Source organism: Drosophila virilis, chromosome 3 (assembly GCF_030788295.1).
Source record: "Drosophila virilis strain 15010-1051.87 chromosome 3, Dvir_AGI_RSII-ME, whole genome shotgun sequence".
Lineage (NCBI taxonomy): Eukaryota > Metazoa > Arthropoda > Insecta > Diptera > Drosophilidae > Drosophila > Drosophila virilis.
The window spans coordinates 22,707,489-22,721,353 of record NC_091545.1 but is presented as its reverse complement, the minus strand read 5'-3'; the positions used below and the strand labels follow the sequence as shown (position 1 = coordinate 22,721,353).

The 13,865-nt window shown below is 45.0% G+C and overlaps 2 protein-coding genes across 3 annotated transcripts; both read right to left on the bottom strand.

Annotated features, from left to right (window-relative positions):
* Positions 1-2,180: 2,180 nt before the first annotated feature.
* LOC6623942 (uncharacterized) lies at positions 2,181-13,725 on the bottom strand. 2 transcript variants are annotated; one of them, XM_070208042.1, is made up of 10 exons: positions 13,448-13,725; positions 8,109-8,321; positions 7,130-8,047; positions 6,940-7,065; positions 5,875-6,876; positions 4,387-5,310; positions 3,319-4,316; positions 3,149-3,251; positions 2,671-2,837; positions 2,181-2,448 (listed from the first exon to the last, which is right to left on the bottom strand). In XM_070208042.1, the coding sequence occupies exons 3-10, from the start codon at positions 8,013-8,015 to the stop codon at positions 2,335-2,337; spliced, it is 4,320 nt and encodes a 1,439-aa protein (XP_070064143.1). In that variant the 5' UTR covers positions 8,016-8,047; positions 8,109-8,321; positions 13,448-13,725; the 3' UTR covers positions 2,181-2,334. The 2 variants fall into 2 exon arrangements, with proteins under 2 accessions (XP_070064143.1, XP_032290647.1); XM_032434756.2 differs by lacking the exon at positions 13,448-13,725 and adding an exon at positions 9,218-9,432.
* On the bottom strand, positions 11,074-12,374 carry Cpr78Cb (Cuticular protein 78Cb). The gene is made up of 2 exons (XM_002048254.3): positions 12,202-12,374; positions 11,074-12,114 (listed from the first exon to the last, which is right to left on the bottom strand). Exons 1-2 carry the CDS (start codon positions 12,211-12,213, stop codon positions 11,704-11,706), a joined length of 423 nt encoding a protein of 140 aa, XP_002048290.1. The 5' UTR covers positions 12,214-12,374; the 3' UTR covers positions 11,074-11,703.
* Positions 13,726-13,865: the final 140 nt, after the last annotated feature.

The following is a 13,865-nucleotide window of genomic DNA, read 5'->3' as shown; positions in this document are numbered from 1 at the left end:
AGCAAGTGGCACGCAGTTGCTTATCAAGTTGTCAACAACAACAACAACAACAACAACTACTACTACTACTAATGCCCCCTCCAACTGACATATGTGCAAAATCAGCTTTCATTCAAACAATGAGACCCCTTTTTAGCGGGCTCTACGCGATTCTGTGAGTGTGGATCGTAATTTGTGGAACGCATCTGCAACACTCGGCTCGAAGCTGCAACACACGTTTGCCTCATGTTGTCATTTTTATCGGGCGAATATTTTACTCTGCTGCAAACCCAAAATAAATATATATACTTTCTGGTTTGTTTTCTCAATTTTTGAACCCTTGTTTTAGTTCAGTTCCTGCAAGTGCATATAATCATAATTACCTTCGTTTTTAAATTTTTAAACCCTTGTGCTGGTTCAAACCTTGCCTCGTCAACGATTTTTTATTTAATTTATTATATTATCAACGCGAGATTACAAACTGCGCACAACTTAGAATTGAACTATACCAATTAATTATATTTATTTATTTCTTATCATTATATTATTAAGCACTATTACCATTAAACAATTGCCCCTTGCACTGAAAATATTGCAAGCTTTGAATATTTTCATATACAAAATGCGGGCTAAATTTGATTTGTACCCATACGTAACATCTATCAAATATTATTAGATAAAGGCAAAAGTTGGGACCAAAGTTTTTGTACTTTGGGGCTGGATCGCCATCTTTTGAACTATTTGAATTGGATGTGGTATTAAATAATATAGGATTTGAATTGATTTGTTTTAAAATTAAGATAAACGTACAGTTTCAAATATTTAAATACGTTTTAACAAATTGTTTTTAGTACTCGGAAACAAAAAGTTCAATTTTTAGACTATTTATTATATTGTTATTATTTTTTTATATGCTTTTTGCAGCTTTTTATGGCTTCGCTCCGTACCCCCTCTCTCATACTCTCTTGTCGAGATAATGCAGCATTGCATTTAGCTGCGACAAAGCTCAAATTGCTTGCTTCTGTTCCCAAAAATAAAACTGATGCAATAACCCATGACAATTACGACAAACAAATTCTTTTGTAATCAAATGTGTAAGTTATGTAGCGCGAGTTGTAGACACCTTTATGAATAATAAAAGTTATTGTTTAAGTTTACAGCTTCAAAATATTATCTCTATATATAAAACTGTTTGTCCTGACTGACTGATTGAATAAATGCCAGACTGACTGACTGCGTAAACAGTTGATTGAAACTTATGAAAAAGTGATGTTTAAAATTTTTGTTTTAAGTTAAGTAAACACGGCCAATGCCTGGGAGAATACGCTATATGTATATATATTTGTTTGCATGTACTTATATAGCATGCATGTCTGCATATCTGCATGTATGCATGTATGCATGTACGTATGTACTTAACTTATCGATGCATTGCAAATTTGAAAGAAATATATTTTTGACTAATGCCCTATTATGTGATTCTCAAAAATACAAGTAAACCTTACAATTTCTTTCATTAGTTTATAGTAACTTGTGTGTGTAGTGTTTGTAGTCTTGTTAGAGTTGTGTTTGTAAAAAGGTAGGGTTGCTTGTGCCTCTGTATGTTTGTATGCATGTCTTTATGTACGTGTATATGTATGTATGTATGCGTGTATGTACGTATGCATGTATGCATGCATGTTTGTATGTACATATAAGTACATGTGTGTATGCATGTATACATTTATGCATGTATGTATGTATGTATGTATGCAATTATGCATGTATGCATATATATATGTATGCATGTATGTATGTATGTCTGTGTATGTATATGTGTATGTATGTATGTATATATGCATGAATTCATACATGGAGGTTCGCATGTATATATGTATGCGTATGTATGTATTTGTATGTGTGTATGCATGTATGTATTTATATGTACATATGTACGCATGTATGTCTGTACATACGACAACTTAACAACAGGAGGAGACGGGGGCTTTAATATTGGACGGCCCGGCAACTTAAGCAAAGGAGGAGGCGAATTCAACCAGGGTGAAGGCAGTGGTTATAGCTTTGGCAGTGGACAATAAAGAAACTGGTACGTATAATCAACATAAATAGGTAATGTATTTTAATACATAGATATTTATGTTTTTCTTTTTGTTAATAAGCGTGTGAACTTACAGGTGAGTAAAGAAGAAAATTTCGCTAAGTACATTTCATTAAAATATTTATTTAAATTACGCATAAGAGATATCCAAAAATAATTTGCATAAAAAATGTATCAAAAATTCATGTAGTTTTACAAATGTTCTTTACAAAAAATAAATCATTATTTAGAAATTATTTATTAATAATTATAAATAATTAGAAATTATTGTATTGACGCCAGAGCGAGGTGAGGAGGCCGCGTTTCGGTTGCGCCTGTGTCGACGTCTGTGAGCGCACATTCTTCAGAGTGCAGCCCACGGGCAGATTGACCTAGATACAGATAGAGATACAAATAGTTGCAGTTACAGATACATATATACAAATACATATGCAAATGAGCTTAGGCTTTATTTTGCATTCAGACGTTAGATGCTTTGCCAAACCTTCGCTTGGTTTCTCGCATTACAGCTAGTAGATGCTTTGGCTTTGGAAGCGATATTGGCGAGACGCCGCATGAGGCAGCTGCTCTGAATTGTGGTTGTTTGGACTTACGGATTGGCTGGCGGTTACTTTGACCGGCTCCTTGCCGGGACAAACCACATACGACTCGTGGCCAGCAAAGAGGCTGCTGTGCGTGGGCTCAGTGAGTGCTGCGGGGGCAGAGGACAGGTCCGGATAGCTTATCTCGGCATGGTTGGGGGCGGGGGTGGGTTCAGCGGCTAGAAAGGCATAAATATTGGCATGAATAAAGCGTGAAGAGTATAGAGGTATAAAAATAGATTTAAATATGGCGTTTAGCTTAACAAATAGGTATAAAAGTGGGTAACGAATAGGTATAAATGTATAATTAAAGGGAATATATATATAATTAAAGGGAGTATATTCGTTATATAAAGCCATAGATTTTTGTAGATAGATAAAAACTATAGAATAAAGATATAACTAAATGCGTGCATGTAGGTATAAATACATGTTAGGGGATTTGTATAGAAGAAGTGCAGACAGGCTGAATTCGCGGCTGTCTACTCACCCTTGACTCGAATTTGGAAGCTGCAGGTCAGGGTCAGGCCATCCGTGGTGGTGGCTTCATACTTGATGTCATGATCACCCCGCCCGAACAGTGCGCCAGGGAACTGTGGATATTTTCAAGAAATAAGCTGGTTCTAAGAGTTCGGAAATAGCTCCATTTGCTGTACTTACAGATGATTTGTAGATCTTCAAGAGCTTGCCCTCGAAACGCGGCTCTTCCCAGACAACGGAGCGCAGGTTTTGGTTCTCCTTCAAATACACCTCAAAGGAAGGCGGACAGTAGCGGGATGAGGAAGAGCCCAGATCTATGCGAGAGCTCTCGGATGATCTTGGCGAAGGTGTCTCCTCAGCGGGTCGCTCAGCAATCAGGCTCTCGGAGCGTCTCACTGTGGGCAATGCATCAAAAATGCTAGCAAAAGGTTTTGGAGCTGCCCCGAACTGTGGAAGGGAAGCGGATCGAAACTCTGGAAGTGGTGCAGGTCTAAAAGCGGGAATTGCAGCCGGTCTGAAAACGGGAAAAGATGAGTAGGAACTCGAAGCTGGTGCCTGCTTGACGGTGATGATGGTCTGGCAGCCAACAGTCTGGGATGTGACCGGATCGTGGGCCCTGTAAACGATCTTATGCGTGCCTGCGGGCAGATGACCCTGAAGCTGCTTAGCCCAAGCCGGAAAGGCAACCACATGACGATAGTCCAGATTAGTAGCCGGACGCTGCAGTATGACATGGGCCTTGCTCTGATGCGGATTCAGCAGGATGACCACGTTCTCCGGGCACTTGATGTACGCATTAACTGGCCGCTGGATGGGCATCTGCTGCTGGCGCACCTGTTGAATGGTCGACTGCTGTCTGAATGGCTGCTGCTGCCAGGGTGCCTGGACACGGGTCGCTATAGGCAACTGATTGCTCAAAAAGTTCGAGGCGAAGGGCTTGCACTCCAGCACGCTGCCCAGGGACCAGCCGTTCATGCAGGTGGTCAGCATGCCGCCAACGGGCACAAAGCCCATGTTGCACTGCAGGTGGCAGATGGAGCCAAAGCTGGAGGCGCCACGGGTGCAACTGGCGGGCGAGATGACGCCATTGCGCGGCGCCGGCAGCGCTGGACAGCCAGCCTGAGCGGGTGCAGCTGCTCGTGAGCTGCCCGTCATCCATCGACGTGGCTGGGAAATGGCTGCGGTAAGAAAAGACGTGTGGACAACTTAAAGGAACAGCGGCTTGTGTCTAATCCTGCAGATACTCACGCACACACTTGTTCTCCTGTCCCTCCCAGTTGCCGGATGCCCCGCAGCTTCTGATCTCGGAGCCGAGCAGCTGGTAGCCGGGATTGCAGCGTACCTTGCAGCGCGTATTATAGAAGAGCTTGCGCTTGTGCCGATACCTGTTGCAGTGCGCCTGTCCATTGGCCGGCGCCTGGAAGCGCACACACTGATCTCTAACCTGCAAGCCGGGCAAGCCGGGCAAAGCGGGCAATGCGGGCAAGCCCGATCCAACGATTGGCGGCGTCAAAGGTCTTAGAGTTGGCAGCGGGCGCACGGGCATCACGGGCGGCGCTGCCGGGGCAACTGGCGCCAGGGGCACTGGAGGCGGCAGTGCCAGTGGTATCCTGGGCTCAGTTGCCGGCACATCGTAGCAGCTGCGTTCGTCGAAGGACAATCGCTTGCCCGCCCCGCACTCGCACTTGAAGCTGCCGGGCACATTAACGCAGCTGCCCTCGCAGCCGGCCTGGTCTACGGCGCACTCGTCCACATCCTCGCACTCGCGTGCATTGGCGGCCAACTGATAACCAGCCGGGCAGCCGCACTTGTAGGATCCGCGCGCATTCAGGCACTCATGCGAGCAGCCGCCGTTGTTCACACGGCACTCGTCAATGTCCACGCAAGTGCCGTCGGCGCCGAGCAGCAAGCCGGCGGCGCATTCGATGGGTTCGCAGCCCTCGTCGGTGTGACGCGTGCCTGGCGGACAACCAACTATGGCGGGCCGGCAGCTGCGCTCGTCCTCCTGCAGCAGATAGCCGAGCGGACAGCCGCACTCGTAGCTGCCCGGCTTGTTGATGCACTCGTGGGTGCAGCCGCCGGAGAGCAGGCCGGCGCACTCGTCCACATCCTGGCAGCTGTGCCCATCGGCGGCCAGCTCGTAGCCCCTGTCGCAGGCGCAGGCATGCGAACCTAGAAGATTAATGCAAATGCTGCTGCAATTACCAAAATCCAGAGAGCACTCATCAATGTCCAAGCAGCCAAAGCCATCGGCCGCCAGTCGATAGCCGTCGGCACAGGCGCAAGCAAAGCCGCCCGGCTGATTCAGGCAGAGCTGCGCGCACTGACCATTGCCCACCAGGCACTCGTCCTGATCCCGGCACTGGCGCCCATTCGCAGCCAGGCTAAAGCCAAGCGGGCAGGCGCACTGAAAGCTGCCAGCCAAATTGATACAGTAATGCGAGCAGTTGCCATTCGACATGGAGCACTCATCAATGTCCAAGCAGGCGAGCGAAGCAGATGAAGCTGGCGAGGATGATGGCGATGACAATGATAATGATGATGCGGTTGATGAGATGCCCAAAGCGTAGCCTGGCTCGCAGAGGCAGGTGTAGGAGCCATTGAGATTCTCGCAGCGCTGGCCCGGCTCACATGAGTAGCTATTGGTGGCGCACTCGTCTATGTCAAAACAATAGTTGCTGTGCCCAGCCAGCTGCAGTGGCTCGTAGCCGGCGGCACACACACACTCATACGCACCTGGCAGATTGCGGCAGAGCTGCTGGCAGCCGCCATTGTTCACCTGACACTCGTCCACGTCGTCGCAGCTCTTGTTGTCGGCGTTCAGCACGTAGCCCTTGCTGCAGTTGCAGGCGCCGGCCTCGGCGCTCAGGCAGAGCTGCTCGCAGCCATTGTTGTTGACCGCACAGGGATCGGGCGCCACGCAGGTGTGTCCGTCCGGCTCCTGCAGCGACATGCCGCGCGGGCACAGGCACTGATAGCCGCCGGCGGTATTGAAGCAATCGTGACTGCACTTGTGTGTGCCCAGGGCGCACTCGTCCAGATCCTGGCAGCTGAACACCTCGCTGGCATAGCCGGGCGGGCAGAGGCAGCTGAAGGTGCTGTTGTCCTCGCTGGGCAGGCAGCTGCCCGGACGACAGCGTTCGTGTCCCTGCTCCCGGCTGCACACCGTCTCCAGCACCACGCAGTTGTGCAAATCTTCGTCCAGCTTGTAGCCGGCAGGGCAGATGCACGCATAGCCGCCATTGGGCAGATTCTCGCACTGGTGGGCGCAGCGCAGGCGATTCAATTGCGGATTGTCCAGATCCTCGCAACTGTCGGGCACACAGCTGCTCTGATCCTCCTCGAGCAGGTGGTAGCCCTCGCGGCAGCTGCAGCGGTAGGAGCCGATCGTATTCTCGCACTGCTGCTGGCAGACGCGATGCGGCACATGATCCGCATTCTCGTTGTCCTCCACAACGATGTCGCACTCGTTGATGTCCTGGCACTCGCTGGCATCCGGCGCGAGCACAAAGCCCGGATTGCAGCTGGGCTGCACGGGCGCAGGCTCCACGGCCGGCTTCACACTCGACTCAACCTCAGACTTGGGTTCAACTGGAATAGCTGGCGCCGTTTCCTGGGACACCTCGTCGGCGTCCTCTTTGGTATCCAAGGGTATCACACAGCGATAGGAACCAGGCGTATTTACACAGCCGTAGGCGCACTCGTCGGCCAGCTCCGGCTGTGCGCACTCATCGATATCTGCAGATTAAAGAAATCGAATTAGCTCGTTGCCATTTGGAGCACAATATGGTCAGGACTCACCCACGCAGCTGTTTCCGGTGGAGGCATCAATCTGGTAGCCCTTCTCGCAGGCGCACTCGTGGCTGCCGGGCAGGTTGTTGCAGATCTGGGAGCAGCCGCCGTTGGACTCCTGGCACTCATCGATGTCTGCAAAGGAAGCAACAAGAATGAGTTCAGCTCTTTTATCAGAGCCCCAGCGGTTGGCACCTACCAAGACAGCCGGCATAGTCCTGCGGATCCAGGGTGTAGCCCTCGTTGCAGCTGCACTTGAGACGCGGCTCATTCTCGCCGGGGAACAGCAGACGCTCGCATTTGTGGGCGCAACCGCCGCGATCCTCGCCACAGCTCTCGTCCAGCAGACGTGGCGAATACGGATCCTTTGTGGGCTCCACAACAATGTTGATGTCTGTGACAGCTGCAGCCTCAGTTGCGACTTCCGGCTCCCGCTCTGGCTCTGGGTCCGGCTCCTGTTCTGACTCCGGTTGTGACTCGGGCTGCGGCTCATTCACGTGCACCACAATTTCTGGTTCCGCATCCTCTGGGTTCAGTATTGGCACCACCTCGGGGGCTGTCTCCACTGCAGGCTCCACTGCTGCCTCGGATTCGGGACTTATGGCCGGTTCGGGCTGTGTCTCAACTTGTGGCTCCAGCAGCTCCGCCTCCGGCTCCTGCTTCTCGACTGGTGGCGGCGGTGGTGGAGGCGCCACAGGCTCCACACTCTGTCCTAATTGTGAATCGCTTTCCAGTTCCTCGGCTGCCTCGCCCTCAATCGTTTCGTATTCATCGTAGTCATCATCGTTGTCCTCGTCATCGTCCCCCTCTGGATATTCGACGCGCGGCAGGCAGGCGGGCAGCTCGCCCACCCACTGGCTGGCGCTGCAGTAGAGCGCCTGCACCTGGATTCGCTCAAAGTCGTAGTTCTCGTTGCAGGCGTAGTAGGCCACCAGGAAGATCTTGTCGCCGCGACGACGTCGCTCGTACTTGGCGACTATGCCGTGGCTGATCTCGGGCGCCTGCACCTTGGACTGAATGCAGCTGAAGTCCAGCTGCTGGGCTAGCTCGAGGGTCACGTTCGGCTCCTCGGGAACGGGCAGCATTTTCTTCTTGCGTTCGTTGTGATGAGTGTTCACTGTGCCAAGTATTCATATCATGAGCTCATCTCTCAACTGTGTAACCTTCGTTTCACTTACCCTTGCCTTTGCTCTTGCCCTCGATGCAGCTGGGCGGCTCGCCCTGCCATTCCTCACTGTCCACATTGCATAGCAGCTCGTTGGAACCCTTCAGCACATACCCCGCCGCACATTTGTAGACGGCGATATTGACTGGGCCCCTCTCGAATAGCACTGCACGGCCATGATCCACGGGCGGGGGTGTCTTACAGTCCTCGTAGACGGCGTGCGTTACTGCAACATGAAAGTTCGTTAACATTGTGAATCTTGTGGCACATACTCATTGCAACAGGGCAAAATAAGGCATATTGGTTTTGGGAAAGGAAGGCCACTCTTGACTTCTTAGACAGCAATAGCCGAGTCGTTGTAGCCATGTCCGTCTGTTTGTCTGTCCGTCTTTTTATAAGAATCTCTCAGCCTATTAGAGACAGGGATTTTCGTCTCAGATCGATTTTAATTCAAATACTGATAAATCGATAGGTATCGATCTTCAGCCAGGCATTATTTAAGCTTGATCCCTCACCCTCGTTCTGCAAGTACACTAATAAAAAACGGCTATCTCCAAAATGGTTTGATAGTCTCTTGTTTTTAGAGCAATACGAAGAGCTCTGTTAAATCGTAGCTAAAACAATATTTATTGTCATGATGTTTATTTTTATCTTGCCGGAAATTTACGAGCAATATCTATGTTTATAGTTTGTTAGTTCTGGCCGGCAATTAAGTGGACTCCTTGCAGGGTTGCGATGGAGCGTGGGGGACTGTCATAATGCTAAAGATGTGCCAGAGACAAACTGGCCGTGATTCATCAATTCGCTGATCTAGATCTGACGGTGTCATAAAATATGCATATATAGAACTGTATCTTACTCATAGATATTATAGCAAATGGTTTTTATGGCACATCTGGATATGTTTATGGGCCATTAGAAAAGGTTACAAGTTTCGGTTAGCGTAATATTTAAAAATACCCCACAAAAATAATTTATATATATATATATGTATATCTTTATTAGTTCCCGCAGAGAACTGTGAACCGCAGCACTTCAATCTGTGGAAAACTATGGGACTGTCATATTTTATATCTGTATGATATATATTTCCCATTTCCCAACTTTGGGCCGCCCACTTACCTCCGGAAAATGAAATGCAGCCCAGCACACACAAAACAAAATGTGCTGGCAACATTTTGATGCCTTATAATAATCTTTATATTGGATCGAAACTAATTCCTATCCACCTTTACACGTTCGAATTTCTTTTCTTATTTTTTTTTTTTGTTCTTTTAAAAATAACAAGCCATTAATTAATTTCAGTTTTCAGAACATTTTGTGAAGACGAGAGCAGGCTGAAAATATAGATGTGTATAGGTAGATGGTATTAAAATCCATTAAGATTAAGGCGGCTTTATAAATAGCACGAAAGGCCCCAACAGGCCGCACAACAGCACTTCATCTGCATATATGTATATATATGTTATATTTTAATAGGAAAAACTATTTTCACATTTGTCCACGCGAGCAATACTCCACATCATACACATCGACCGCATGCAAAACTTTATGGAAGCTATAAATCAAAGCCACACAATCCGATAGAAACTCCATAGATATATCAATTTATACACATATATACATTTATATATATATGACTATATATGCAGACTGCACTTGAGGTCACGCGTAGGATATCAAATTGTGAAGATATCTGCAAGGATTTAATGAAAAGAAAACGCACCGTTCCCGACGAGCGCCAAGGCAAGACTGAGGCCAGACAAGTAGCGCCCGTCAGCTCATCAGAAGGGAACCAAGAAATTTGTCTCCAAAAAGATATATTTATGCTGATCTTTCATGTCTATCATAAAGCAAATTAGCGCGAGAGTCTCGCACAAGTGTCGCCGCCCGCAGGGAGATTGGGAGCACAACAAAACGGCCTATTTATAAGATGCCTATATGAACATCATCATCATCATCATTATGATCATCTGAAGGTATGCTCATTGGCATTCACAATGATCATTTCGAGTGCTTGAGAAATTGATGAGTTCTCGCTGTGGCCCAGTGCCAAGGAGCGTGTCAAAGTGGCTCGCAATGAACTTGATGACAATGCAGCTCAGTGAATGCAATTAATACCCTGAACCTAACAGGTAATGCTCTCCAAAAGGCAGCCAGTCTGTCCGAATTACTCAAGAGTACTGAAGGGAATCAGGTGACATATTAATCTAGAGTATAACTATAATTATTCATGGGTTTTCCCTATGATAGACGCTAACAAAACTTTAAAGTACTGTAATTTGATTGAAATGAAACTTAAATGCTAAGTTTATCTACAGGATAAACCTATTATACTTTAAAAGCATTTAATATAAATCAAATGGCCTTAAAATATAGCGACAAAATTAATCTAGAGGATAAGTTTTTGCTCATTAAAGAAAATAAAATGAAGATGCCAAATTAATCTAGAGGACAAGTCATTGCTTATTAATGACAATGAAATGTAGATGGTAAATGAAACAACAGGTTTCACTAAACACTTGATGGTATTTCTTATGACAAGTGCCTAAGGCAAATTTATTTTTAAAAATGAAGATGCCAAATTAATCTTAAGGATAAATCGTAATATTCATGAATTGAAATAATTTAATTTTATTCAAATGAATATAAAATGTATATGCCGGGCTAATCTAGAGAATAAACCTGTCCTCATGGTATTCCTCATAAAAAGCACATAAAAACTTTGAAAACATTTAACTGAAGTCAAATGAAAATGTTGATGCCAAGTTTATCTAGAGGATGAGCCGGAATATTCACGGTATTCCCCAAAAATGAAAATAAAATGTGCATGAAAATTCCAACTAGAGTATAGATATTTATCTTGATGGTATTCCTTATGATAAACACCTATATGACTTTGAAGAGATTTCATTTTCTAGAAATGAAAATAAAATATAGATTTAGCGTTTGTTATGCATTTTTAATATTTATGTTTTATTTTAAAAAATTAACAAAACATTTCAGCTTAAGTTAAAATATGTCCTAATGTTAGACCTTAGCAAATGCTTACCTGACTCTTGAAAAAACACACAACTCATTCTATTGTACTCATAGCCCGGCAATGTGAATACAACAACCACCCGGAAAGAACTACAAGAGCACTCCAAATAGAATCACGATTCGATTCAGCTGACTAATAAATATTAATGAGTTGTCTAGTCAAGCGAGAAAACGTCATATGATTATCAACTTTTATGGTTAATCTATAACCAAGAGTTGATTTGTTGGGGTCATCAGACCAAAATTTAAACAAATACCACATTATTGTATATTAATAATTATTGTTTTTAGCTATATTTGGATGTAACTGGCAGTTGCTGTTGTTAATATAAATAATATTCATGTGCTGTCAATGTAGATATATGACAGCTTGCGCGGCACAATCAAGTTAAGCAGGAATATGTTAGATGACATGAGTTATATACTTATGTACACGAATGCCAAGAGCAATTCGGCTAACAGAAACTAACAATAGCTCGTTATTAGTGGGGTTCTACTATATGCTAAAGATACGTATATGCTATATGGTAATATCAGCCTTCTTCTGGATGAGTGTGAGCGCGAGTTTACAGGAGGCGCGCCTTCGGGCTGCCATCCTCGTTGTGTGTGCGTATGTATTCCAAGGAGCGCAGGATGTAGCTGGGCGTTGGCGGCGGCTGGGGCAGATGTCTGCCGACCACATGGAAGCCCAGCTCGTCGGCTATGTAGCGCGTCTCGATGGGCACACCCTCCGGCGAGGTATAGCTAAATAGGCCAATTGTTTCCAGTGCGCTGCCCGCGGCCTGGACATCAATGCCGTTGCTGGTCCTGAAGGCGAACTTGAAGACGCCCTCCTCGTCCAGCGGCGAGACGCGATAATCCGTAATCTGCGCATCGCGTTCACTGTGGTCACCCACCAGGCGACGAATGCGTCGGATTCGCACCAGTCGCCCGTCCAGCTGGCCGCAAAACAACGCCAGGCACAACCAGGTGATCAGCTATATTCAAAACAAGAAACGAGAAACGAACATTTCAGCAACATGTTTCGATTTGGGTCGCGGAAAGCACAAGGTCGTGGGGCTTACAAAATTTCGCATATTTGTCGAGAGCACCAAAAACACTTTCAATATATGATTATAATTTATAACTCTTGTTTCTAATTATAATTTCTTTGATATTCGATATTTGTTTACTCGAACGCGACGATCTCGCCGCGAGCTCCGCGAGGTTCAAAGTTTGGCAACGTACTGCGGGTCGAGCGCGTGTTGCCAACTTTATATTTATATTAACAATCTGAGAAAAACGGCGGCCCAAAGCGAAATCGATGAAAAACCAATAAACATAATCAAAATGTCAATAGTCTCTCAGTCGACGTCGTTTGCCTCTCGGCCAGCTTCATGCTTGATAACAGGCCGAAACGCTTGGACCACGATGGCCATTCATCCATTTCCGTTTAAGCCGCGCTAATAGCCATAATGTTGTTTGTTAACACAATATTTATGTTTTATTCGCTAGCTGCATTTGATGAGACTTCCAGAGTTCTTGGTTCCGAAACCAATTTGCCATTTATGAATATATATAATAAAAAACGGAATTCGATTCGTTTTCTCTGCGCTACTCCGTTTTATTGCTCAGGCCAATAAACTGAGCCATAATTTTATTGGCCAACCAGCTTGTGTAATAAATAATATTAGTTTTTAGCGATCAGGGCTGCAAACGCCAACAAAAGAATTCCCTAGACTTTGACTCACAGTTCGAAGCTACTTCCTGCCTCGAGTTCGAGTTTGGGTTATCAAAAGTCAATTAATTTAATTAAATTACATATTTAATAAATAAAATTAATTTTTATATTTTCAATTGCCCGTTGTACTGAAAATATTGTCAAGCTGTGAATATTTTCATATACAAAACGCGGGCTAAATTTAAACCCAAAATTGTCATCTATCAAATATGTTTGAATTGGGTTAAAATTATTTATATTTCTTGGGGCTGGCTGGGCAATAAAAGTTTTTTATTTTAAATTATAATATTTAGTTCAAGTTTTGCTTCATCTGGTTTTAATGGGTGCATATAAAAAAAAATTATATATATAAATTGGAATTCCGGTTTGCAGCCTTGATAGCGATTAATTATGGTAACATAATATCCCTTAGTTGGCATAATTCCTAGCTTGTTGATATGTTAATTTTGCAAATTAAATAGAAAATCAATTTGCAAAGAGATAACACGAATATTTAGTTGGCTTATGACCCACAAATTTGATTTATCTCAGGGTATATTATTGAAATCAGGTTAAGGCAGATTTTAGATAAGATCACATTTTAAACTTACGATCGAGAATTTCCTCTTAGTGAATCTATGTTTGAGACACCTGCTGCAGCCATCCATCATTTATGCTGTGTTTAATAACATTTTCTCAACTCAGCGCCTGGAATTCAGTCCAATTAGCAAGTGTCTATTAATGTGCACACATAAATTTTGGGCTTGTATAGCGACAATACGGAAGCTGCGAATAGCCCATAAAAATCATCTTTTGAGAGACGTCACATTCCACTTATGAATACCATTAAAATTATCAAATCAGATAAAAACTCAAAACACATACACAGAGTTATGCCACGTAAAATTTGAAAAAAAAGAACATAAAATAAATTAATAAAAAGAAAACTTTAACGAATTTCTGGCTGTTGCTCAGTTCCGTATCGACATGATAATTATCTTGTTGGCCCACCAGCCGAGTTCTAAAGCG

Excerpts from the sequence above, each read along its gene's own strand:
- LOC6623942 (XM_032434756.2), bottom strand. The coding sequence starts at position 9,272 with ATGTTGCCAGCACATTTTGTTTTGTGTGTGCTGGGCTGCATTTCATTT. Across the intron at positions 6,877-6,939 it reads CACCGGAAACAGCTGCGTGG|ATATCGATGAGTGCGCACAG; the intron begins GTGAGTCCTGAC and ends TTTAATCTGCAG. Across the intron at positions 5,311-5,874 it reads GCTCTGCCGCAATCTGCCAG|GTTCGCATGCCTGCGCCTGC; the intron begins GTGCGTATGAGT and ends TTAATCTTCTAG.